This window comes from Podarcis erhardii (assembly GCF_964252035.2).
Source record: "Podarcis erhardii genome assembly, chromosome: 1".
Classification (NCBI taxonomy): Eukaryota; Metazoa; Chordata; class Lepidosauria; order Squamata; family Lacertidae; genus Podarcis; species Podarcis erhardii.
Window position 1 is genome coordinate 41,767,146 of NC_138497.1, and position 26,445 is coordinate 41,793,590.

The window sequence follows — 26,445 nt, forward strand, 5'->3', positions numbered from 1 at the left end:
CCAATTTTCAGGATATATACATTTATATTCCTTTATATTCCTCAGACATGAGCAGACAAGAAGAAATGTATCTTGAATTTTGAATCCTACAAGTGATTTGAATGGCTTTATATAATTAAGTCCAAATTTATATACTGAGAGTCATGCTACATTTTTGGAATAAGCAGATTGAAGTCTGATCTCTAAATGACCATAATGTGGCAGCAGACATGGGGGGGGGGGGGAGCAAAGTCAACCTGAATTTAGCCTCTACGCACCTTTTCATCCCTCCCAAACAGGTTCCAATTCTGACAAAACGGGTAGTAGTAAATATTAACTTGTTATGGTATATGTGATCTCAGCCCATAACTTTATGCACAACCACATGTACTAGGTCAGGGATCTAACAAAAGAAAATATTCACACAACACATTTTCATGCAGAATCCAAAATAGGAATTGACTGTTTTAACTGAATCAGAAGTGGGGTGTCTGGGTTTGATAACTGGCACAAAAATTGAAAGAACAAACCCCTTATAAATGTTACACTCTTTTTAGGCTATCTAGCTTTAGCATATTTAAATATTTTGCAGAAATGCTTTAATGTCCCTCTATCCTCCAAATACAGTTTCCCAGATTCATTTTCCCATGTACACTGTTTTTGAATCATGGACCCCATTCCCTTACACAGCTTCGAGTAGCTTTCAGATGTGCAAATCAGAAACTTCAAATAGAAAACAGTGTGTTAAGTTTCAGTATTAAAGCATCCTAATAAATGAAGATTATAAAGTTTATAAGGAGTTTGTTCTTTAACTTTTACCTATGTAATCTTACCTATATAGGTACATGAGGAAGAGACTTTGATTTTGATCCTATGCATGTCTACTTAGAAGTAAATCCTACTTCATTTGGTGGGATTTGTGTCTCATTGCAGGCTTTGTGAATTTGTGCATGAGACCCGATAATGTTTTCAAAATGTTTGTTGTTCATTCAGTAAAAGGATAGGATTTTAGGGCGGAAGGAACTTTGGTATTTCCAGGCTGGGGAAGGACTTTCAAACTCCAGACATGGGGACCTGTGTACCTCCAGATGTTGTTGGACTACTACTCCCATCATCTATGTGCATTGGCCATTCTGTCTGAGGCTAATGGGAGTTGGAGTCTCATAACATCTGGAGGGACGCAGGTTCCCACCACTGCTTTATCTTCAGAATTCACAGCAATTAACTTTATTTATCTAAGTTGTTATTAGCTGACAGGGACGAACGAATTACCTAAGGCAAGAAGCACCTGACAAATTTCACAAGACGAATCACCTATTACAGTATATAAGAGTGTAAAGAATTAACATCATGTGACAGAACAGTTTTAAAAAGCAGCAAATATCTCTGTGCTCCAAATATGGCTTTGTAAATTTTCTCCAATATTGTGGTTTTATACAGTGCCCCCCCCCACTGCTATCAGTTTCACACATTAGTGTATAGCTTTTATAGGCTAAAGAAATAAAGATACAATGAAGAATAGATCCAGAGGCATTCATAATCCAGTTTTCAAGTACAGTCGTACCTTGGTTGTTGAACACTCGGACGTTTTGGCTCCCGAACGCCGCAAACCCGGAAGTGATTGTTCCGGTTTGCAAATATTTTTTTGGAACCCTAACATCTCACGGAGCTTCGGCAGCTTCTGATTGGCTGCATGATTTGGTTTTTGAACGTTTTGGAAGTCGGATTTCATTCAACTTCCAAGGCACAACTGTAGTAGGCTCCACTACTTACTCCCCAAAATGAACAGACCCCGATCCAAAATGTTAGCTAAGCAATGTGTGAGAGAGAATCTCACTTATTTCACGCTCAGAGTTTTTAATGAACATAAAAAAATTAGAAAGAGCCCACAACGTATTGCTATATAGTAAGAGCTGTGAGTGCTATACTGTTGTCCTCTTTCTGACTTGTTCCTGTGTGAAGTGTACTATTGTTGCTTAATATTAATGGCTCCAGTTAAACATATATGTAATTAATGTTGCAGGACTATCAACACCATTTTTCCATGACCATCTTTAGATAAATGTTTTGAATTATAATAAAAGAGCAAAATTAGTGACATGACATTAATTGAATGAATGAATGCAGTTAATCTCTACATTTTAAAGACAAGTGGTGTCTTTAGCTGTGCCAATATGGGCATGGATTGAAGGAGGAAAGGTGATCTCAGTTAAAACCCATCCACTTCCCAGCTATATGAATAAAAATGAAAGCCATTAAAGCAGGGGTCGGCAAGGCTTACCAGGCATGGGCCAGATCACTCCTGCGGAGATCCTCCTTGGGCCAGACCGGCACAGCACAACGCCAGAAATCGTGTCTGCGCATGTCCGCGGTGCCATAAAACACTTTTGTGCATGCCCAGACACCGAAAATTGCGCCTGTGCAGATGCGATTTCCAGCGTCTGGGCATGCACAGAAGCAATTTCCAGAGCCGCGGAAGAGAGTCCCTGTGCCGCAAGGCCGGTTTAGTGCATCACGCAGGGACTCGCCAAGCGGGCAGCTCAGTTCAGGGGCAGCTTGGGGGCCAGTTAAACGGCCTCCATGGGCCACTTCCGGCCCATGGGCCACAGGTTGGGGACCCCTGCATTAAAGGCTTCTCTCTTAATGTAAATAGCAGCTTTTGGATGGGGGGGTTGTTGTCAGGGTATGGTGAGAGGAGTTAAACCCCTTCCCTTCTGCTGCAGTTGTGATACTGTGGACTCTTCCATGGTTGCTATTTACATTTTTTAAATGCACATGTAAGTTGCATTAAAGGGACGCGGGTGGCGTTGTGGGTTAAACCACAGAGCCTAGGACTTGCCGATCAGAAGGTCGGAGGTTCGAATCCCCACGACGGGGTGAGCTCCCGTTGCTCAGTCCCTGCTCCTGCCAACCTAGCAGTTCAAAAGCACATCAAAGTGCAAGAAACGGCTTAGTCATGCTGGCCACATGACCCGGAAGCTGTACGTCGGCTCCCTCGGCCAATAAAGCGAGATGAGCGCCGCAACCCCAGAGTCGGCCATGACTGGACCTAATGGTCAGGGGTCCCTTTGTTGTTGTTTAGTCGTTTAGTCGTGTCCGACTCATCGTGACCCCATGGACCATAGCACACCAGGCACTCCTGTCTTCCACTGCCTCCCGCAGTTTGATCAGGGGTCCCTTTACCTTTACCTTTTAAGTTGCATTAACATCCTCTCTAGTTTGACCCTTAATAACAGCAACTCATTCTCAGGAGATTTCCTTTTTCTTTTTATACGACTGTATTGTGCACAGTCCCTTCTCTTTGACACTCCTTCTCTTTGACACTCCTTAATTCAGTCAGCATTAAGCACTTGTAACTCCCATTTTTTTAAAGTAGAGGATTTAATTTATTTTAAGAAATGGGTATCACACTTTATAGGATAAAAATAAATTTCAGTCAAAGTAGAAAAAGTTTAAAAATACAGCAAACAAATATCCAGCATTTAAAAGCAATTTTTTTGGGGGGGGGGGGATCCAGAGCACAGATGTAGCAGAGAGAAAAAAGCCTAACTAGGAATAAAATTTATACATTCAGTCTAGCCTAAAGGCTACATGGAAGAGCTGACTTTGGCCAGGTGGCTGAAACTGTCTATCAGTCTGGTAGGTCTCTCCAGGGAAAGCAGGGAAAGTTTAGCAAGAGCTTGAAATCCATAGGACAAAAGTATTCAATTTTATCTTCTACAAGTTAAAATATATTTGGGGAAAGTAGATGTGATTGTAGACCTCAGTCCTTAACTTCTAACTTTGAATCGTGGCATTTTAAAGTGCCCAAGAAGGCCAAAAGGAGAGGAGGTCGAGAAATAATTGCAGAATCAAACTTTCTGCAACCTGCACAAAGTTTCATGTAACATTAGTTTTCCATGTTAAAGCAAAAACACTTGGTTTGTTGCATTTCTTGTGAATATTGTTTGTTAACAGATACAAGGCTAAAAAAATTGGTAAGTGTGTGTTGTCAAACATTCATTAGTATTAAGTCCAAGTCATATTACTAAACATCAATATTAAAAGATTATAAAGATAGTAAATGTATTGTTGTTTATGGTTTTCCTTTATTCTAAACTGACTAAAACAGCAGTATGGGGGTTTACATAATATATATAGAATAAAATATATTGCCATTGGTAATCCTCAGTATATTCTTTATTTTTAACCCTCAGTAAACGTAATAATAGAAGAAATTAATCTAATGCAGTAATTCATTCTTTTATTAAGTAAGCACATAATGACACATGGTAATGGTTCATTGTAAATGCAAGGTATTTTAGCTACTTTATTGAAAAAAAGAAGATACTGTTTCTAATTAACTTGTAAAATTCCCATCTTTTCATCAAGTTTACTTACTTTTTTCCTTGTATTTTTTCTTTCATACAGGCCATGCAAGTAAAGGTACAGGTCAAAGTGCATGATGTGTCTTTATGTTTTAGTTTTAGAGATGACCAGGCTCTCAGCATTCTTTCCATTGATCACAGCAGTGGCGTCACAAAGGGAAGGTACATGTTCTGCCCAATATAAATCCTATTGGAAAGTTAGGCAGATTTTGCCAGAACATTTGTTTTTATACTCCTACACACTTTTCTATACAGGCCTGGGTATTGATTTCATGGGGAAGAAAATGGCCCAACAACATCTCTCTTCTGCCTCTGTTACCATCCTCATTTTATGTAAATTAGTTTAGTATCTTTAATTGAAAAAGTGTTTAATTGGAAAAGTGACTCATTAATGTATTGGGATTTTTAACATTAGAAATTAGAAACATTAGAACTAATAGTAGTAGTAGTAATAAGTGTACTGTGCTTGTCATTGCTATGATTGTCCATTAAAATCTCTAGATTACTTTATCAAATTATTCTCTCCCTCCTCTTTGCTCTCCTTCCCTGCAATCAAGACCTATGGATACAAAATAAATTTGGATCACACTAAAATCAGTGTACGCATCCTGTACCAAATTTATTTTAAAATTTCCCCACAACTTGGAAACAATCAGGAAAAATGTAGTTATTATGAATTGTATTTTACAATCTTTTACTGAGAGTAAACCCATTGACGTGAATGGTCTTGACTAACTTAGGGCCATTAATTTTAGTGGGCCTACTCTGAGTAAGCTTAGTTGCATACAATCCGGGGGAAAGTTGATGATGATATTGGTAATAATGATGCCTCTGTGATGGATCTGCCCTGGCAAAACACAACGACTTGGGAACAGCTAGGGAAAAGGTGGTCATTATCACCATTGTCGTCATGATGCCTCTGCCGTGGGCTCTTCCCTCCAAAAAACAACAACCACCAACCACAACTTTGGAACAATCCTGCTATAGGACATGCAGCTGAAACAAACAAACAAAAAAAGGGTTGTCATATTCTCTTTCCACCCCCATGTTTAACTGAGGACACTCTCAAACAGATGCCTGCTTTTTGTGCTAGGAGGTAGCAAAACTAACACAACAGCAGTGGTAGGACTCCCGACTTTCTTTTCCCCACACCCACATTTAAAAAAAATAAATTCTCAAGATGCTGCCTGCTGCCAACTGCTCCACATTGCTGGCAAGGAGCAAAGCAAAGATAGCAGCAAATGGGTGAATCCAATAACTAGGAAATAAAACAAAAGTAAAGTTGCAACCCCAGGAATTCCTTTTGCCTGGTCCAAACAACTCACTTATCAATCACAGCTCTGGCTTCACTCATTCACTAAAAACAAAGGTTTATTCATTTCACAGAAATTGCTTCAAAGGGTACTTGCACATTTTGCTTCATAACTTTCTTTCTTGGAAGTTTAGACCCTTTTCTTCTTTTAATGAAAGCTCAGAGTCTGGAACAGCTGCCTGAGGGCGCCCATGAAAGCCTTCCCAAATGCCAGGTTGGGAACCTTCATAACTAAGCCAAACCATGGCTTAGCTTATGGCACTGTAGCAGCAGCAAGTCTGGGAGAGGAGTGCTGCAGCTGCAGTCTCTTCTGGGAACCCCCCATGCTAACACTTTTGCACTAAGCCATAGTTGGACTTAGCTTTACATGTGAAGCAGCTCAATGTAAGCTGCCTGATGAACTTTGTTTAGTTAGGTGGGTTGCAAACATTCCAAACCTATCAGTAGTCTATAGCTCAGCATTACATTTACACCAGATCAAATTGTAGCCCTCATTATAGAGGGGAAAGCAAGTAAAGACCTTCCCTGCTTTAATAATAAGGGTGATGAGTAGAAAGAAAGGACAGATACCCTTGATGGGTTTCTGCTAGTATAGAATAAATATGAACAGATAATTTTAAAGCACAACCCACTTCCTTACCGTCATGAACAGAGCATGATGTTCTGTGAATCTCCAGTTCTAACTTTGTAAATTGAGATTTACTGAGTAGCAATTTTAAAAGTCTGAAATTTGGTGGCAGAGACAGAATGGAGCATTTCTTCACTTTTAAAATGTATTCTCCCCCCCTTTACTGCGTTTATGTTAAACAGTCTTATCCACTCATACTGAAGTAGATAACAGGGAATCTTTTCTGGAGAAACCTGTCCTCCAAGGAACAGAAGAATGAAAAACTAGGACTGACTTACCTCCTGTGTTACACCAGTTACCTCCCCTGATCAACAGACGAGTGACGCCACTGGGTCCCCGTGATACATTGTGGCATTTGTTTGTCTGCTATCAAAGTAGAGTACAAATTAATGTCATTAAATATAGAGCCATTGTTTCATTGCTACTGTAGAAAACTTTTTCTAAGGCATTTTGACAAGCAAAGCTTTGAGGCAAAATACTTCCTGCATTTGTCGGTCCCTGAAGAAAAACCACCACATCATGTTTTTGTTCATAACTGAACTGCCAAACATATAGGAATGGCTAGATGTTTTGGTAGTTTTCATAAAAACGAGAGCTTTGCAACAATTTACCCAAAGTGCGTGCACTGTTAGACTTTTCTTTCTTCTAGAATAAAAACCGTGTGGTAATTGTTTGCAAACAATTAGTACTAACAGCTCTTACTGTACCAGCATAAGAAGCTTGTACAGTTTGCTCAGGGCCTTAAATTTTCATTTGCAGCGGCAATAAGATGTGGAGGGTTTATAGCAAGCGCCTGCTGTTTGTAGCAGTGAAATGCTATGAGCCCAGCTCTGAATTCATGTGTGTGGCAAATTCTCGCTGTGGCCAGTGAGAGTCTATTTCAAGCATGGAATTCAGAAAGGGGACATATTTTGTGTGGCTTTTTAGTGTAAGTTTGTTCATAGTATGATTCTGTTAATGATGACCTTGTTGTTGCTCAGAGCTTTGATCTGCTGCCTTAAATAAAAAGTTTTATTTTACATTATTTGGATAGAATAGGACAGATATTATGTTGATGTGCAACCTGTTTACTGTCTCTTTCCTAGGGCTCATTTTCCTTATGCTCTGGGTGACTGAAGCTGCTGACAGTGTAGTCTGATACATTTACCTGGTTTTTTTTAATCAACAATGGAGTTAATGAAAAGTAGCTTTCTAGTGTACAAACTCATAGGCATAGGACTTTATTGAATTCATATATAGGCAACATGAGACTTTTTAAAAAGCAGCATTGCAGATACATTTCATACATGCATAGAATGCTCAGAATGTTAGAAACACTTACTGTCTTCTAAAAGTACAAAGCTTATTGTCAAAACTTTTATCCGTTTCAGATGTTATTCGTATGTGTATGTATGTGTTTTTGGAGATGTGTAGATTGTAGAAAATTACAACATGTGTATTCTTAGATTTTCTGTGGTGAAGTAAATTATGAAGTGCTACTAAAATAATATGTATTTTCCACAGCAGTTCTTTGGTTCACTTATATTTTCCCAAGTTTAGCCATTAAATATATATATATTACATATAATATGTCAATATAAAAGTCTAGCTTTGGTTGGATAATTAGGGGAAATAACTATTTAATATGAATGAATCACATAACTACACAATATATTTTGTATGTATCTTCCCTTTTAGTCTGGAGGTCATGATCAAGAACGAAAGAAATCAAAACGTAGAGGGGATTTATATTCAATACAGACTTCTCTAATTGTAGCTGCACTTAAAAAAATGCTTCCCATTGGACTGAATATGTGTACGCCTGGAGATCAAGAACTGATATCTCTTGCTAAGTTCAGATACAGCTGTGTAAGTCGAAGTTTTGCTCAGTTAAGAGTGTTCAATTTTGAAAATATAGCAACCACATGGGGATTGTGATTCTAATACAGGCATAGGCAAACTCATCCCTCCAGATGTTTTGGGACTACAATGCCCATCATCTCTGACCACTGGTCCTGTTAGCTAGGGATGGTGGGAGTTGTAGTCCCAAAACACCTGGAGGGCTGAGTTTGCCTGTGCCTGTTCTAATACAAGGATTCTCAAAATGCACACGTTGCTATGCAGTATCAGGATATGCCCTCGCTGCAACGCCTGCATCTCAACAGTGCGAGAAACAATGAACAAGCCTTCCATATGGCAAACCGGTTTATTCATTGGTCCAAATGCATCTAGAAAAATGAATGCTAGACCAAAGCACTTGACTGATTAAATACTTATTGCCTGAACTGGAAAGCTATTCATAGATCTTAAAGACACAATGGCATGCTTATATTTACTGTATGCATAGAATATGTCATAACAAATAGAATAGTATGGCATCAGGGCTGTCTTTAGCATATGCATCGCCAGGGTGCAAAGATCCGTCCAGCGCCCCCAAATTTTTTTTGGGGGGGGGCATGTCAAAGTTGTTGAGCTTTTAAGGAGGGGAGCAGCGAAAACCACTAACATGAAAAAAAAAATGGCAGGAATAACTCTGTCTTTCCATTTTTGCAATCATGCGAAAATGAAAGACACCACTAGGGGGCAGCGCCGGATACATTGGTTCTGCAGCTGTTTTGCAAAAGAGAACGGAAATGACCCATTGACCCCAATCATCCATGGCTCGCAGTTAAGAGCTTAGGTGGCTTCAGCGGTGGGCACCCCCTAGAATTTGGTGCCCGGGTGTACCGCACCCCTTGCACCTCTAGGTAAAGACGGCCCTGTATGGCATCTTAAAGGCATCCTAGCAAATTTACAGTACCCAAGCTGTCATGGACCAGAGCCCGTATCATCAGATGTATGTAAGAAAAATGGGGCCAGTTGTGGGAACTGAGGAAATATCTCACATTAGCTACACATATTTCATTTACGTTTGCCATAGCTCAGTTGCTAGAGCATGAGACTCTTAATCTAAGGGTCATGGGTTCAAGCCCCAAATTGGGTAAAAGATTCCTTAATTGCAGGGGGTTGGACTAGATGGCCCTCGTGGTTCCTTCCAACTCTGTGGTTTTATGATTCTATGAAACAAACAGTTACCCTTATTGAATAAGGGATTGGTCAGATATGAGCATAAAAAATGAATTTGGCTTTGCACACCTACAGTTCTTATCACATTTTCCACACAGAATCCTATGTACGTGTTGGCCTACTGTTGCTTCTTGATGGGAGGCAGCTGTCTAGGATCCTGTTTCCAGCTTTCCAGCTATTCTTCCAGATTGGATTCCAAGAAAACAAATGGACCAGATTTGGTGTTTAAAAAACATATAGATAATAATTGGGAAGAAGAACAGTCAGAAACATTCACTTACTAAATCCACAAATATCAGCATACAAGACTTTCTCACCAGCTGTTTCAGAACTCTCCCTGCTTCTCACAGCCTCTCCCAATCTTCACTCCTTCCCTAGGGAAATTGGATCCTCCTGTCTCTTCTGGGTTACAATATAATTATTCTGTTGGCAAAACTTTGCAGCCCAGTTGTAGATGGTTGCGGGCTGTCTCATCACCAGGATATTTGCTTTCTAGAAAGATAATTTAATAAGTTAGTCCAACTTTTATAATGGCACAGATTAATATATGCTTATATTTGTATGCAGAAAGACACAGAAGAAGAGGTGAAGGAGCATTTACGCAATAATTTGCATTTGCAGGAGAAGGTAATGTTCAAAAAGGTCTGTCAGATGAAACGTTTTTTAGCATTAGGCAAAGTTTTAAAACATTTAGATGTTTAACAAGGCAATCTTTTGCTTAAGTTATGCAGGCTATGAGGGCTATAGGATTTAGCAGGCACACCTCTGCGCTTTTGGTATAGAAACTGCCTTTGTTGCCCTGTATGATCACCTCTAGGGAGTGTGTCCCTAGCGATCTTCCTTGATCTGTCAGTGTCTTCTGATACCATTGACGATGGTATTCTTCTGGAGAAGCTGTCTGAGTTGGGAGTGGGTGGCAATGCTTTATGACGGTTGCTGTCCTACCGGGGTGACTGTTTTCAGAGGGTGGTGCTTGGGGAGTTTGGTTCAGCACTGTGGAGCCTTAAGTACCAGATTCGATTTTATCCACCATTGTGTTTAATATTTACATGAAATTGCTGGTCAGGTCATCTAGAGTTTGTAGTACATTGTCAGTAATAGGCAGGTGATACATACACAGCTTTACTTCTCCTTTATGCTCCTGGCAAAAACACTATTATCTGCTCTAACCTTTGGATCACAAATTTCTGCTTATCTTTTAGTGGGGTAGGGTGGAGTTAGAGCTGATTTTGGAATTTTCCCAGTGGCATGCTTTTCCTAATCTTTTAGGCTGAGTGAGTATAAGATATGACAATCATATCCCCATGCCCCCAGGCCTGACATAATTAAAGTATAGGATTACTGTGTAAGAGTGGGGCATTTTATTTATTTCCCCCTCAAATGTTTATTTAAATAAGTCTGCTAAGTATTTTTAAACATTTTTGATACAAGATTGTATGTGTTATTTGCAGTCAGATGACCCAGCTGTGAAATGGCAGTTGAATTTGTACAAAGATGTCTTGAAAGCTGATGAACCTGTTGATCCTGAGAAAATAGTGCAGCGTGTGCAAAGGATCTCAGCAGCTGTGTATCATCTGGAACAGGTGAAAGGGACCTCACCTATCAGTTATATTTTTAAAGCAGAACATGGAGTTCTTATCTAAGCACATATATTATAACAGAGACTGTGTTTCAAATTGGGGAGTCCCTGGTTCAGATCTAGCTTCTGACATGTATTCAGTAGCTGGACTTACATAAGCTACTCTCAGCCTTAGCCCCTGTCTGCAATATGAAGGGTAATACTACTGACTTAGCTTACAGGGTAACAACAACAACAACAACAACAACAACAACAACATATTATTTATACCCCGCCCATCTGGCTGGGTTTCCCCAGCCACTCTGGGCACCTTCCAACCAAATATTAAAAACAATACAGCATCAGACATTAAAAACTTCCCTAAACAGGGCTGCCTTCAGTTGTCTTTTAAAAGTAAAATAGTTGTTTTATTGCCTTGACATCTGCTGGGAGGGTGTTCCAAAGGGCAGGCGCTACTACCGAGAAGGCCCTCTACCTGGTTCCCTGTAACCTCACTTCTCGCAGCGAGGGAACTGCCAGAAGGCCCTCAGCTCTGGACCTCAGTGTCTGGGCTGCATGATGGGGGTGGAGATGCTCCTTCAGGTATACAGGACCGAGGCTGTTTAGGTCAGACCAACACTTTGAATTGTGCTCGGAAACATTATATTATTATTATTATTATTATTATTATTATTATTATTATTATTATTAATTGAATTTATATACCGCCCTATACCTGGAGGTCTCAGGGTGGTTCATGGAAAAGATAAACATAAAAGTCCAAATATATATAATCAAAATAAAAACAATCTAATAAACACCACCACCCCGAAAAAAAAAAAACATGTTTTAAAAGGGCATGGATGTCACATCAGATCAACCAAGTGGCTAGTTAACTTTTTTTGCCTGGTGCCTAAAGGTGTATAATGAAGGCACCAGGCAAACTTCCTTGGGGAGAGCCTTCCATAGACGGGGAGCCACTGCGGAGAAGGCCTGTTCTCATGTTGCCACCCTCCAGACCTCACAAAGAAGGGCCTCAGAAGGTAGATTATAGGGGTGACAACTAGACAGTTCTAATGTCAACATTTATGACTGGGAAAGCTCAGCCTGTTCTGGATGGGCTGCACTTCTGTTGAAAGACAAGGCATTGTATCCACGAACTTATTGTGTTCATGGAATGATTTCTGCTCATGCAATGGAACTTTATTTCCTCCCTTGTGTGCCCTCCAAATCTGCTCTGGAAGGGTGGGAGGGGGACCCAGGACAAATTTGTGTGACGCACAGGAATGGGAAGTCCTACAAGTGATGCCACAGGTGCAGTGAGTGCAGAGGATACAACCCCAGGTTTTCAATATATGGATACTCCTGGATCCAGCTCTGCCTCTAGCCTCCTGTTTAGGAGTATTTTTGCACATCTCTGGGTGGTGTGTCCCCTGCAGTTTTTCCTGGGAAAGGTAGATCAGAATTCAGTCCCTAGAGAGGTAAATTGTCTCCATCTATTATGGCTTTCAGATGAACCCCAAAGATTCTTCTGTTTCGCCAAACATTTGGCTTGATGTGATTTTCTCTCCAGTGTGAGGTTAGGTTTAATCTTGTGTGTTTTGTGCATGCATGTGTGTGTGTGTACACACACACACACACACACACACACACACACACACATTGTGTATTTATGGCATCAGCTGAACTGGAGTTGTTATTTACAATACTGTTTTTCCATAGGTTGAGCAACCATTAAGATCAAAGAAAGCAGTTTGGCACAAACTCTTGTCAAAACAACGTAAAAGAGCTGTTGTGGCTTGTTTCAGGATGGCACCGTTGTATAATCTGCCAAGGTACATAACTTTTAATTTTTCTTTTTACATGAGACTCTTGCTATTGCGCTTCAGAACAGTGGGTGTTCTTACCTGACATGCTTTCTGTGACACGGTATTGAAAGTTCAGCCAGTTTCTTAAAGTTTCCTGTTGAGCCATATTAGAAGAGCATCATATGTCTTTGTAAAAGAGATGCTCTAATCCTTAATTCTGTTTCAAATGGAAGTAGATAGAACACAAGACTCGCAGAAGCATTTTGTAAAGCAGTCTTGACAGTATTCTAATAACACACTAGGATCCAAAATTAATTCTAACCTCAACTAGCACTGCAAAAATACATTTCTATTACATTTCATTACCTTTTCGTTGCTTTTCTGAATATCAGAAAGTCTTGTATTAATCCTTTGCAGCCCCCAGCTGTTTAAAAACAGTGAACTGCAATCTAAGAAATGTACTTGGAAGTGGGTCATTGAACTCAGTGGTGCCTGCTTTTCAGTAGCCATTCACATATTTTTGAATTTCCAGGCTGCAATATTTTACCCACTTATTTGGGAGTTAGCCCACTGAACTATATGGAACTTACTTTTGAGCAGGCGTCCATAGGATTGTACTGTTGGAACTACCTATCCTTCCCTTTTGCCACTATCCCTTGGCCAGGCATGTGGGCCCAGTTATCTGCTGCTATGTATGGGATGTCTGTATGCACCTCCTATCTTAGGACTGCCATACGTCCGGATTTTCCCAGTCATTACCTGGATTTCAAAGATGGAATTGACATCTGGGGGGCCGCTTTGTCCTGGATCAATAAAAAATTTGAGGCTTGCTGGCGTTTTTGTAAAATCTTCCAGGGTGTCCTGGTTTTTGCTTTTTGGAATATGGCAACCCTATTCTATATGTAGGGAAAGCTAGCCCATTCCTTCCCAGACATGAGAGAGTGGATCATGCCTTTAATATTTTAAACACCATATAATTAAGGTTTTAGTTTAAGGTCTTAACCCTAAAATTTGGGAGGCTTGTTTTATGAAATACATCAACTGACAGGTTTCATCTTCTGCAATTACACGCGCATTGTTGTTTTGCATGCTGCATCTCCTCCTGCACATTTCTCCTTTCCTGCCAGCCAGTGGCGTAGCGTGGGGGGTGCAGGGGGTGCCAGCCGCACCGGGCGCAACATTTTTGGGGGCGCACTCGCAGCTCTCTGCCCCTACCTGGCTCACTCTCTCTCTCTCACAGTGCTGGCTGATGGGGCTGGCCTGGCTCCGCGTCTCCGCCCGCCCACCTTGCGGAGCCCAGGCAGGAAGGCGGAAGAGCCGGGAGGCGCCGCTGCCGGGAGGGAGCTGAGGGCGCTGCCGGCGCGTCTGGCGGGGTGAGGGGGGGGTCCGGGCTCGCCTCTCCTTTCCCTCTCCGATACGCGGGCGCGCGCGCGGGGGGTCCCCTGCTTTGTCTCGGCTTCGAGGAAGGGGCCTCACCGCCGCCTCCTCGTCTGCTCCCTGCCTGCTTCGCCCGCACAGGGACCGCGGCGTTTGCGGGGGGGGGGCTGTTGCTCTGCCGTCTGGTAGCTGTGCCTGCCCCCCCCCCCGCCGCCGCAGCAGCAGCATCGCTTGCATTCTTTCTTTCTTGGTTCTTGGGGGAGATCTGGCTGCTCTCCGCTCCGCTTGAAGGGGGGGGGTGGCTTGGAGCAGGAGGGGCTCCTCTCCGTCCAGGTGGGCGAGGGATGCGCTGCGCGAGATTCTTTGTCAGGAGTGGCGGGGGGGGACTTGGGGGATCCTCGCCCCCAGTGGCGTAGCGTGGGGGGTGCAGGGGGGGCCGGGCGCACCGGGCGCAACATCTGGGGGTTAGGGTTAGGGGGCGCAAATCCACGGGTTAGAGGGCACAAATTACTTGCCTTGCCCCGGGTGCTGACAACCCACGCTACGCCACTGCTGCCAGCCCTTACTTGGAAACGTGTGATGCTGGGTAAACAGCTATGCCATTCCTTGCAATGAAAATCTCGTGCATGACTCCCACACAAAAAAAATCCAAGGGCTGCAGATGTAGGCTGGAGGCTAGCCTGTTCATGCAGTATGCACATAAGCACAGCCTGTTATATCAGGCCCATCTAGTCCAGCTTCCTGTTCTCACTGTGGCCAACCAGATGCCTATGGGAGGCCTGCAAGCAGACCTGAATGCAGCAGCATTCTCCCCCTCCTGCCGTTTCCAGCAGCTGGCATTCTGAAGCATACTGCCTTCTACAGTGGAGGTAGAACGTAAGCATCAGGGTTAGTAGTCATTGGTCACTCTGTCCGCCACGAATTTGTCTAACCCTCTGTCATGCTCCTGCCCCAAAACCCAATTACAGCAGCTCTTATTTGAGAGCAAGGAAGATATCTTAATTTAGTCTAATAACGGTGCAGGCTCAGCGCTGGGTCCAGAAATCATGATTCCAACATATAAGCAAGGATAGACAGTTTGGACAGATCCTTTTAGATCCCGAACACTGTTTATGCATTAAAAAGCACAGGTCACAAGACCAGTCCCAGGACTCCACTTTCTACATCCCTCCATTGGGAGAACTGTCCACTTATTTTTATCTGTCCTTCTCCCTGTTATTTAACCTGTCCCTGATTTACAAGAGGATCTCTTGTCTTATTTTACTCAGGCAGTGAGGTAATTTGGTGAGGTACTTTGTCAAAAGCTTTTTGAAGGCCCAAATGCACTATGTCAATTTGATCATCTCTGTCTGTATGCTTGTTGACTCTCTAATTGGTTAGTGAAACAGATATTGCCCTTGCAGAAGCCATGCTGATTTCTGCTTCAGCAAGACTTGTTCTTCCTATATGCTTTGTTATCTTATCTTTAACAATGTTTTCCACCAGTTTTCCCAGAACAGAGTTTAAACTTCGTGGCCTGTAATTTTCAACATCTCCCTGGAATATCTTTTTTTAAAAAGTGGTGTTGCATATTCTTAAATAAATAAATTAGCTTTATTGTACTAGCCAAAGGCCATGACACAACCATACAAAAACCATTCGGAAAAGAAATATCTATACGACTATATAACTGTATATAAAAAACAGAGCCACTGCCTGAACCATCAAAACCAAAAAACGCAGATGCACGCATAGATTGAGGACTCCACACAGCATACAATATTTTCCTATTTAGACCTCTGAATGGTGTTGTATTTGCCACTTTCCAATCCTCAGGTATGGAAACTTTGTTTCCCATTACCACTATTTTTGTCAGTTTATCAGGCTCCCTTCATGCTGAAGTTAGTTCATGGACAGGCAAATATGCCCTACACTAGTGGCCAAAATTGTGGAAACCTTTTGGGGAAAGTCTATTTCTGAGGTTTGATGGCTCATAACACCACTTTTTTTTTTGTAATACCATAAAATTATATATCAATGGAAAGATAATTTAATGAGGAATGTGATGCAGTTTGTTCAATATCTGTATTCCATCAAAGGTTATAGCCAAATAACCAGGAAAAGGAAGCACAACTTGATTAGGTTGATAGGCAGTAGCTTTCCTTCATTTGAATGTAGCCAATGAGCATGTGTGTTTAGAGAGCCAATCAGGTGTTATGAGCCATCAAACCTCAGTAATACACTATTCCAAAAGGGTTTCCACAATTTTGGCCACTAGTGTATATGAAGAGAAGCAGGGGCTCTGCTTCTACTTCTTTCCTGGAGGGAAGCCGAAACCTCTCATTGCACGTAATGGCAGCACATACAGCTCTGTGCCTGTCAGTAAAAGAGCTGGGGCTTAAGAATATCCTCTCCCACATATTCAGCTCTTTGTGCTGCACCTAGGGGGGAGGATGGATTGTGCCCAAGATCCTTTTAGGAAACCACTTAGAAATTATTTCACATAGACCTGATGGTAATGCAAGTGTTACCCAGTCCATTCTCTTTTTTCCTGCTTGGCAGGGGGTTGGACTCGATGGCCCTTGTGGTCTCTTCCAACTCTATGATTCTATGTTTCTATGATTCTTTGAACCACAGTCAGTAATATGTTAATTATACATTTCTTGCATTTTTCTTATTTTAGCTTCCAGGTTGCCTTGGGAAATGGAGAACTCAATATTTGATTATTTATTGGTGGGGCGAAAATGTCTGAAAATGGTTTAACAATATATTTCAGGATTGCTGAAGCTTTATTGATGTTAATGCAAACCTCTGGTCAAAATTTTGCAGTCCACCCAGATATACCTGCATCTCTCTTTTTTGTGTTTGGACCTATGATTGTTTGACTGGCCTCGATTGTTTTCATAATTTAGGATGTGTACTGCTGTTTAGTTCCTTGTGATAGTAAATCTTTTTTTTAAAAAAAAGAATGAAAACGTATTCTCTCCTCAACAGCTGCACACACCTCATCTCATCTTGCTCAGGAGGCATATCTGACCCTCCAGAATGGATTTTGGAGGCTGTAGGTGGCTGCAGAATGGCAGATAAATCCTTAACATTAATTTCCTTAACATTTCTTTGAATCTAAGACATTGCTTTTATGGATTAAGTAGGCATAACTAAGTGTGTGATTTCAGTCTCACTCTCTAATTTCTGTTGACATCTACACAATATTTTAAAAATGAGGAACACAATTTGAGTAACAGCAGAGATGGGGAACAAGAATCCCAATAATATATGGAATTATTTATGACTACCCTTCGTGACAATGGGATATCCCTGCTTATGCATACAATTTTGGCATGGTGGACTGCAAACTGTATGGACTTGCTATGTTATGAATGTGAATATCTGTATTTGAGTGTGACATTTGAAGAATTGAACCTTCGTATTTAAGAAGAATCCTAATACTTAGGATTGTCGTCATTATTTTTAATATAATCATGGCCATATAGAACTTGGACAGAATGAGATGAGATGCAAAACTATTAACATAAAATGAGATGTAAAATTATTAACATAAAATTAGATGTAAAATTATTAATATATTTTACATATTTAGATAACCTTTGCTCTTAACTGCTTTACTATAATTGTGTTTTTACTGTTAGTTGAAACCTATATGCTTTTCTTCAGACACAAAATTAGCAATTTCTACCTGAGCACCTTCCAACGTGTATGGCTGGAAAAAGTACATGAAAAAACTCAATATGACAGGCTCATACTCACATTAACGGTAATGTAATGGAGAGCCTCTTGCTTACGCACACACTTACTCCTTTCCCAGCCATGATATGATGTCATACAATGAGTTTGTACAATTTAACAAGGGATTCTGATTGGTCAGTCCAAACTGGCTCTGCTTCATGAGGCTCTGCCTGATGAGGCAACCGGCCATGCAAATCAGGAGCACATATGAGCCCAGTTCACAAGCGGGCTTCTTCTTACATGCTTTTCTTTCTCTCTTCCTTTATTTTGAGTTATTTCCCCACTCTGCCTCTGACACTTCCTAGAAGGGCTGAGAGGCTCTCTGTGAGGATTGAGGCTGGCGCTTCAAAGGCCCTAGTTTTCCCACCCTCACTGCAGGTGGAAGAGGGAGCAGGCTACACAATGCTTCATCTCTTTGGTGGCACCCTTTGATCCTTATAGACCCATGGATCACCAGTGATGCCTCACCAAAGTCCAGGAAGAACAAGCTGCAACACATTCCCCTATTCCCAGTTCCAGGTCAGTAGGATGGGTTGAGGTCTCTACCTCCTTGGTTGAAGGAAAGCAGCAATCGTTTGGGATGTAGGGCTCCCATAATGCAGTTCTGTCCCTGCCTTTGGCAGCCAGTTGCCATTAGCTCCCACTGATCTCAGTTTTTTCTTTTTTTCTTTTTCACTCCTTTTACCTACTTTAGACCTTAAATAGCATAGATAGCTTAGTCTGTGTCTTTTCTCCCTCAACCCATAGCTGTGTTTTATTCCACTTCACTTTGCCTTTATTGCGCGGCCAGACGAAGACCCTCCGACCCCTGGCGACCCCTGGGAGGAATAATGACTCATGACAACATGTTATGGGATTAAAATTGGTCACAACTTTATTAAACTTTCAGATGTAGGGAGACCTTGGCATTGGGCTTTTATCCCTCCCAGTCCCTGGCCAGGAATCTGGGGAACATCAGGGTTATCCAAACTGTGTGGGGATTGGGCTGGCTCTGGAAAACGTATGTTTAAGCAGAGAGCCCCCCCTCCCCATTTCGCCGCCACGCAGGGGAGAGCACTGACAACCTAATGGTGTATGGTCAGTGACTCCACTCAACAAAACCCCTTTAACGGGGAATCCTGGGATCACCACCGCAGGGGGGACGTGGGTCACCGCTTCACGGCCCCACCCATTTAGGGAAGATAGACTAAAGGATTCTGGGGAGCCAGCTGAGAGCTCCCAGGTAAGTTCCGCCCTCATTGTGTGTGCAGGGAGGTCCTAATCCTACCTGGTCAACTCCTCTGGCAACACCTCCCCAGCTGGGATTGGTTAACTGTCTGAGGTTAGGCAGGAACCTCCAGGTACCCAGCTTGGGGAACCAAAGCCAGTCTGACTTGCTGGGGATCGTGTAGGGCCAGGGGGCTGCACACAACCATGCAAAAACCGCCCCCCATTTGAAGTGGGGAGCGGTCATTCTGTTGTTGTTTTCTTCCCTGAAGCACATCCTGCCACCTCTCCTTATGGTGCTCTCCGATTTTTTCTTTTAAAAAAGCCGTTCTGTTTACCTCTTCTTCATCAGTTCTTGGCTGAACTTCTGCCTGTTCTTCAGACCTCTTCTGCTCAGCCCAGAAGAAGCTCTGAAGGACTTTCTGGTTGAATCCAGACGCAAACTTAAGGTGTTGCTCATTCACAAGAGAGATTACAAAAGACCCAACAGGATGTCTTCTCCATATTTCTACAACCAGTCCTTTCATAACTTAAGGCAACAAAGTGGAAAAAACCCAACAAATTGTAGAACAAACCACACCCCACACCCCAAGTTCTCTGAGGTTATTTAGATTCTGTTGTATGTGCAGTAGAATATGCAATGGAATGTGAAGATATGAAAGCTTTTTTTTCCATACTCTGTATATCTTTTGTAAGTTACGTTCTGTGTAACTTAATTTCTGTCAAACATTGGGGAAATTGCTTATTTATTTTATTATTATTATTATATCACCATCCAAGGATCTAGCACAGGGCAGTTTACAATATAAAAACACAAAAATAAATACCATAGTAACAGACAAAAACAATGATCTAGGTTTTTTAAAAAATATTTACTGACCAATCAGAGGAACGCAATTGTACAAAATCCATATGCTTACTAATCATTAACCGCATAAGCTTTTATACTGTATTCCGTTTATCCCTCTTGATCTCACTTTCACCCCCCCTCCCAGGCACCGCTCTATTAACCTGTTCCTCCATGGTTATCAGAAATATTGGATAGAAACAGAGGAATATTCCTTTGAGGAGAAACTAGTTCAGGATTTGGCTGTAAGTACAGATATGGCTGGTCCCGGTTTCAAATGCCCACACTGATCCATATTATCTAACTATATATTTATATCTGTATCCATCTATATTAAAATGTGTATCACTCTTTTCCTATGCCAGAGTTAATGTTCTTAAATATATAAGGTATCAGAAAGAAATAGCCAAGCTGTGCAGTATAACACTGATATATTCTGTGCATCCATGGACACAGCTATGGCTTATGCCAATATCCGAAATTGCTTTTTTATTTTTTAAAAAATATAGTTTGAACTAAAACTTATCATTGTTCTGCTTTGTTCAGCTTGGCAATTCCTATGTTTTAATTAGCATTTTCTTTGAAGGCTTAGCACAATTAATGCTTCTTTGTGGTTTGGATTTTGGTTATTGCATAACCATCCTTTTTATTTTAACATTTCTAAGCTGTTATACAAGTTAATTTGGCTTTCTCCTGATACTCTAATAGAGTGGTATTCTAATGAACTATAAACTTGTATGACAGTATTAAGCAGCAAAAGTTTCCTTCCATATATTAAAATTGGAATTATTTATGCTTCTACTTCACCTTTTATTAGAACTTAACTCTAATTAAGATAAGTATGTGCATGTATTTCTAAGCTTCAGACAGTTTTAGATGTCTTCTTTTTAACTGACAACCTAAGAAGTGATTTAATTATTGTTTTATTTCTGTGTACATGTAAAATGATTTGTTCCCCTAGCTATCATTAATAGAGGTTTCCATCACATGAATGCAGTGGAGAAACCAAGTAATAGTTTTATTAGTTAATTACCTCTATTAGTTTGTAACCATTTCAACAGTTGATATGAAGGGGTATTAACCTATCACTGTGGGAAAAGTTTACTGACCAAAAATATTCCCTTTCTCTTAAAATACAAGTGTATTTCAGCTGTCCCTGATATAAGCTGCATCTACATTAAGCATTGAGTGAGGGGCCACCATTTTGCATTCTTTCACATTTTACAGGGCTCCTCATAACATCATCATCTACTTGTAATTTTCCTAGTGCTCCTTCTGCCTTTTTCTTTTCTCACTGCAGAAAGTCTGGGTGCTTTTTAGAGGAATAGAAAAGCAGTGCAATACTTGAGAGTGTAGATGCTGCTTTTCCATCTTTTAAAGAGATGTGGTTTTGACAAGGATAGTAAAGTTATCAGGCAGGTGAAACTATCATATCTCATCTATCTCTTTGTAGTGGGCCAGTGGCGGAGCTTCATGCTCCAGCACCGGGGGCGGAGAGCAGGTGGGGGCGGGGCTGGTGCACGTCCCGGCGCCGCCCAATGCGAGCGGGGGGGGGGCAGCTGCAATGGAGCCCCACCAGGATCGCGTTGCCAGGGGCAGTGTGCTCCCCCGCCCCCCTCTTCCTCCGCCAGTGTAGTGGGCAACATTTTATAATCCCCTCAATTTTTAAATCACTTCTTAAATTAGTACTAAAACCCTTTTATGACTTAAAAAAAATAATACTGAAATGGCAGCAAAAATATGGTGCAGTGCTATAACACTACAGCATTGATTTTAAAAAGAAAAATGTATTTCTAGCCTCTGCAGTTTTAGCAATTTTTGTAGAATTAATATTTCCTGTCTATAATTCCAGTCCAAAACAAACATTTTTTGGAAATTGCGTTAATAGCAATAAACAATCACGCTCAAATTAGGTAAGTACCTAATGCTCAATAAATAAATGTTTTTAATCTTCAAGTATTTCTTAGAATTACCCACCCAACTCTCAGTTCAGACAAACTGCTTTTTAAGTCTTCTCTTCCACATCCACAATGGATATGCCATGGGAGTTGTCAGAACATAGCAGGATGAACATATAGGGAAAGTGCAATAGCTGCAATTGCCTGGAAAGTCAGTTGCAATTCTGTTTGAAGTTTACTGTGGAAGAGCGATGACTTGATAGTGCTAAGAACTCACCCATAGATTATTTAGCGTGGTGGAAAATATTGCACAGAGGATTGTCTTTTAAAGATTGGCTTTGATGCTTTTACAGTTGAGTTGTCAGAGGTATTGAAGAAGCTATATGATTTGCGTGAGAGAGATTATATTATTGTGTTTCTTGTAAGAGATTGTGTGGATGGTTGTACATAAAACCATGCATCATGGCAAGCAGAGAGAGAAATGGGCTACGCACTTCATTTGTCTGACCTAGGTATGTGTTATGCTTCATACGCTCTGAAGAAAGTGTAATTCTCATGAAAAGCGACAGCATCTAAGGGCTCAGAGACAGCTGCATTCTGCACAGAATAAAGTGCTCCCACCACCATCCATCTCAGATGACTCTGTAGGGTTGACAAAGAAGGCCCAATCTATGCTGTATAGACTTCAGAAATCATGCAATCGTGAACCATAGAACTGATGTGCCATCAGTAGCACCTGTTGGGTTCTATGGGTGTCTAGGCAGGCCAGACAGAACAAATCAGACCCCTGAATCATAATGGGCATCTCATCAAAACCAGTGTTTTCCTATAACTAGTTACATTTCTTTATATACTTTGTTCAAAAACATTTATAAATGTACTGGTGTTATGTTAGAGAAGATCTTGTGACTCAAGATGGTTGGATTGCGAAAGGTTTATTGCATTTCATTGCATTTCTTTTATTACTCATGTACCCGATATAATTATTGCACAGACTCCCCCGCAAAAAAGTGAGGAGGAGGAGGAGGAAACTGAAAAACATCCTGATCCTCTTCATCAGATCATTCTTCATTTCAGCCGGAATGCTCTAACCGAACGAAGGTAACTGCACTTTATTCAATGCTATATTATAGACCCACCATCTTTTCTGCACCCTAAGTCATCCCCCACTTCCAGAAACAGTTTGATTTGTTTAAAAATAAAAATAAAACATGATCCATCAGGGAACGGCTCTATTTTTTTGGATGTCCCACATAGTTAGCCCATTGCTATAGTGTTGGAGATGACAGTGGAGATTTCTGTCAACTAGAGGGGAAATGATGGTCCTTTTTTGAGTAGTGTGTGGGAAGATATGTGGGAAGCTATTATTGTTAGGTGTGGGTGTTACTGTGCCACTTTTGAATGGTGTTAATCTTAAATAAGATTAAAGAGTAGAAAGTAAGTCGATGTTAAAACTTTTAAGAAGTATGCCTGTTTAACAATGAGATTACAACCTTCTCAAAATCCTCTTGTGGGAAGTCAATTTCATACCTGATACGATCACAGATAATCATCAGCACCATAGAAAATTCATGGTTGAAATCTCTGGCTGCTTGCAAGCACTTTTAGAGTACAATAGCGGATAAATAAATTCCACTCTTGTGAGGTACACAGATGTATTATTCAGTTGTGAATGCACATGGTAAATATATGTTTTAACAAAGAATTTGACAAAGTTCCTAACCTTATAGGGTTGTAAGATCGTATCATGGGATTGCAAGAAAATGAAAGTCTCTCTGCTTTGATGATTATTGGAACTGCAGCTCACAGATGTTATAACTGCTGACTTTTAAGTCCTCTTCAGAAGCTGTTTTAATAAGACTTCCACTTTCTTACAGCAAATTGGAAAATGACCCTTTGTACACTGCATATTCAGCAATGATGGCAATGGTGAGTATCTAATTTCATTGTTAATTCTGCTGTGATGACAAAGGTGATTATGTACCCTAAAACAAATACTCTAGTTCTTCAGCTGTTTTTTTCATAGATCTCTGTAATCTGTTTTTATCCTATTGACAGTTCAGCTGCCTGGTTTTAGTATTACACAAAATTTATACCTAATGTGAAACTATGCCCTTGAAGCAGCTGCTTCTAATTCTATATAAGCTGTTTAAGGGGTACATTTAAGTTTTTGTTTAATTCCTAACTATGTAATTGAAACAGCAATTGTTTTTCTATTTTAGCATTCTTGCTGTTTTCAACAGGTGAAGTTACATAAGTTCTGTTGATAGTTAAGAACTGATCCTGTCCTAAAAAAACAGGTGCCAGAACTCACCATAAACACCTCCCTTGTTCTCTTAGAATGTCAATGGCACCCACCTGAGAGGTGCCAAAACTGAGTTCCCCCTGAAAAAAAGCCCTGCTCTTGTCCATCATCAGCACAGTACTCATATGTGAAGGGATTCCCATAAGGCTTAATAGAGCCCCATTTCCCCTCATACCCCCATGACACATGTACATATTCCATCTTGGAAGCAGAGCGAAACATTCCCTTAGAAGGGACTCATTTCTTGGAGGACAAACAGCTATCTTCTTATGCCAAGGATACTTCTCTGAGGGCTGGACGGATCCTGGTAGTGAGTGATTTGATTATTAAAACCATAAATAGTTGAAAAGGTTGTTGTTGTTGCACATTGCCTAGGTAGCCTATTAGATAGTGCTTGGGGAGAAGTCAGTGGCAGTGAAGAAGAAGAAGAAGAAGAAGAAGAAGAAGAAGAAGAAGAAGAAGAAGAGGAGGAGGAGGAGTTTGGATTTGATATCCCGCCTTTCACTCCCTTTAAGGAGTCTCAAAGTGGCTAACATTCTCCTTTCCCTTCCTCCCCCACAACAAACACTCTGTGAGGTGAGTGGGGCTGAGAGACTTCAGAGAAGTGTGACTAGCCCAAGGTCACCCAGCAGCTGCATGTGGAGGAGCGGAGACACGAACCCGGTTCCCCAGATTAGGAGACTACCGCTCTTAACCACTACACCACACTGGCTCCCTGTGGTGGATGGTTGGCACCAGTTACATAGGGAAGTGTAGTTATGAGGTCCTGGAAGCAAAATTTAGTTGCTGAGTAGAATGCTGAAAGCCAGGACGTCCTAGGTAACTCTGATTCTTACCTGTCCAACATATGGGGTCAGCTAGACAGGTGCAGCATTTTAGTTGCAAAGCATGGTTGAGATGATGGTCTTGGGAGGAGGGGTTTGGAATTTTTCAGGCACTGGGGAACCTTCTGGACAAGCCAAATTTGTAAAAAGAAAAAAAAGAGGGGGAGGACGACCTCCACTTAAAGCGGGATGGAAACAAACTATTGATGTTTAAAATTGAAAGATGTCAATGCAGTTTTTAAACTGATTGAGAGAGGAAAGTCAACAGTGGCTGAGGAGATCTGATTTGGAACAAATCTTCTGGGATGTAGGAGATAAAATTAAAGAATATTTAAACAGGGGAGATGTAGAATTAGGCATCAAGAGTACAGGGGCACAGGATAGCAGTCAGAAAGGCCAAAGCACCACAGGTCAAAATGCAAGTGCCAAAGACACTTGAAGAGAGAGGTTGTATACAAGTGTGCATATGCTTATGCTACTGGAGGTAGTGTTGCTTTGTCTGTCAAATACAGCATTTAGTCCAGCAAGCTAGAAATCCCCAAAGGGACAGACTTCTCACAGAATTGTTGTAGATGATGATATCGGGTCCCAAGAGTAATTTAGTTACCGGGGTATGCCTCATTTGCAATGCCCACATTTGGAGAACTCATTGCTTGACCTCAGAAAGTTCTCATTGCTTGACCTCAGAAAGATATCGTAGAATTGGAAAAGGTTCAGAAAAGGGCAACCAAAATGACCAAAGGATTGGAGCGATTCTCTTGTAAAGAAAGATTGCAGCCTTTGGGGCTCACGATATGATAATCTTTATTGTCACTGTCCCATACAGAGCAACGAAATTGAAAAAATCTACATTCAAAAACCAACAAGCCTGCTGTCCCAACTATCCCAGCCTGGTTAACCCCTAAAAACTCTGATCCCCCATAATTGAATACAGTATGCTCACATAGAGACTATCTTACACTGCATTTAAAACCAAAATCGCATTTGGATAAAAACTGTTTCTCAGGCGGCTTGTCCTAGTCTTTATAACCCTGTACCTTCTTCCAGAAGGCAGAATATTAACAATAAAAGTTAATAAAAGGATTCAGGACATGGAGAAAGTGTGAAGAGAAACATTTTAATCCATGTCTTGTAACACGGGGACTCGTGGTGAAGCTCATTTTGGGATATTCAGGACAGATAAAAGAAAGTACTTTTTTTACGCAGCACATATATGAAACTCACTCTTCCGGGAAGCAGTGTTGTTCACCAACTTGGATGCCTATAAAGGATTAGACAAATTCATCAAGGATAAAGCTGTTTAAGGCTACTGGTCATGATGGCTATGTTCCATCTCTACTGATAGAAATGAGCCTTGCAGATGATAGAGTGCTCTTGCATTCAGGTCCTGTCTTTGTGCTTTTCACAGGTTCCTGGTTATTCACTGGGAGAACAGGCTGCCAAACTATATGGGCCAGTGGCCTGATCCAGTAGGCTATTATGTTATATTCACCCAGGCCTTGTTCCTTTGCTTGGCCAATGAATGAATGCTTGAAGCTTGTGAGGTGTAGGAGGGAAGAGGGACT

General features: G+C 41.2%; 1 protein-coding gene across 1 annotated transcript in view; it reads left to right on the top strand.

Annotated features, from left to right (window-relative positions):
* RYR3 (ryanodine receptor 3) overlaps positions 1–26,445 on the top strand; it is a 262,055-nt gene that overhangs the window by 200,417 nt on the left and 35,193 nt on the right. Inside the window, exons 72-79 of the mRNA XM_081857249.1 lie at positions 4,390–4,404; positions 7,964–8,134; positions 9,899–9,958; positions 10,783–10,914; positions 12,612–12,724; positions 20,002–20,098; positions 22,746–22,852; positions 23,629–23,680. Coding sequence (XP_081713375.1) covers positions 4,390–4,404; positions 7,964–8,134; positions 9,899–9,958; positions 10,783–10,914; positions 12,612–12,724; positions 20,002–20,098; positions 22,746–22,852; positions 23,629–23,680 — 747 coding nt within the window. The remainder of the gene's footprint in view (positions 1–4,389; positions 4,405–7,963; positions 8,135–9,898; positions 9,959–10,782; positions 10,915–12,611; positions 12,725–20,001; positions 20,099–22,745; positions 22,853–23,628; positions 23,681–26,445) is intronic.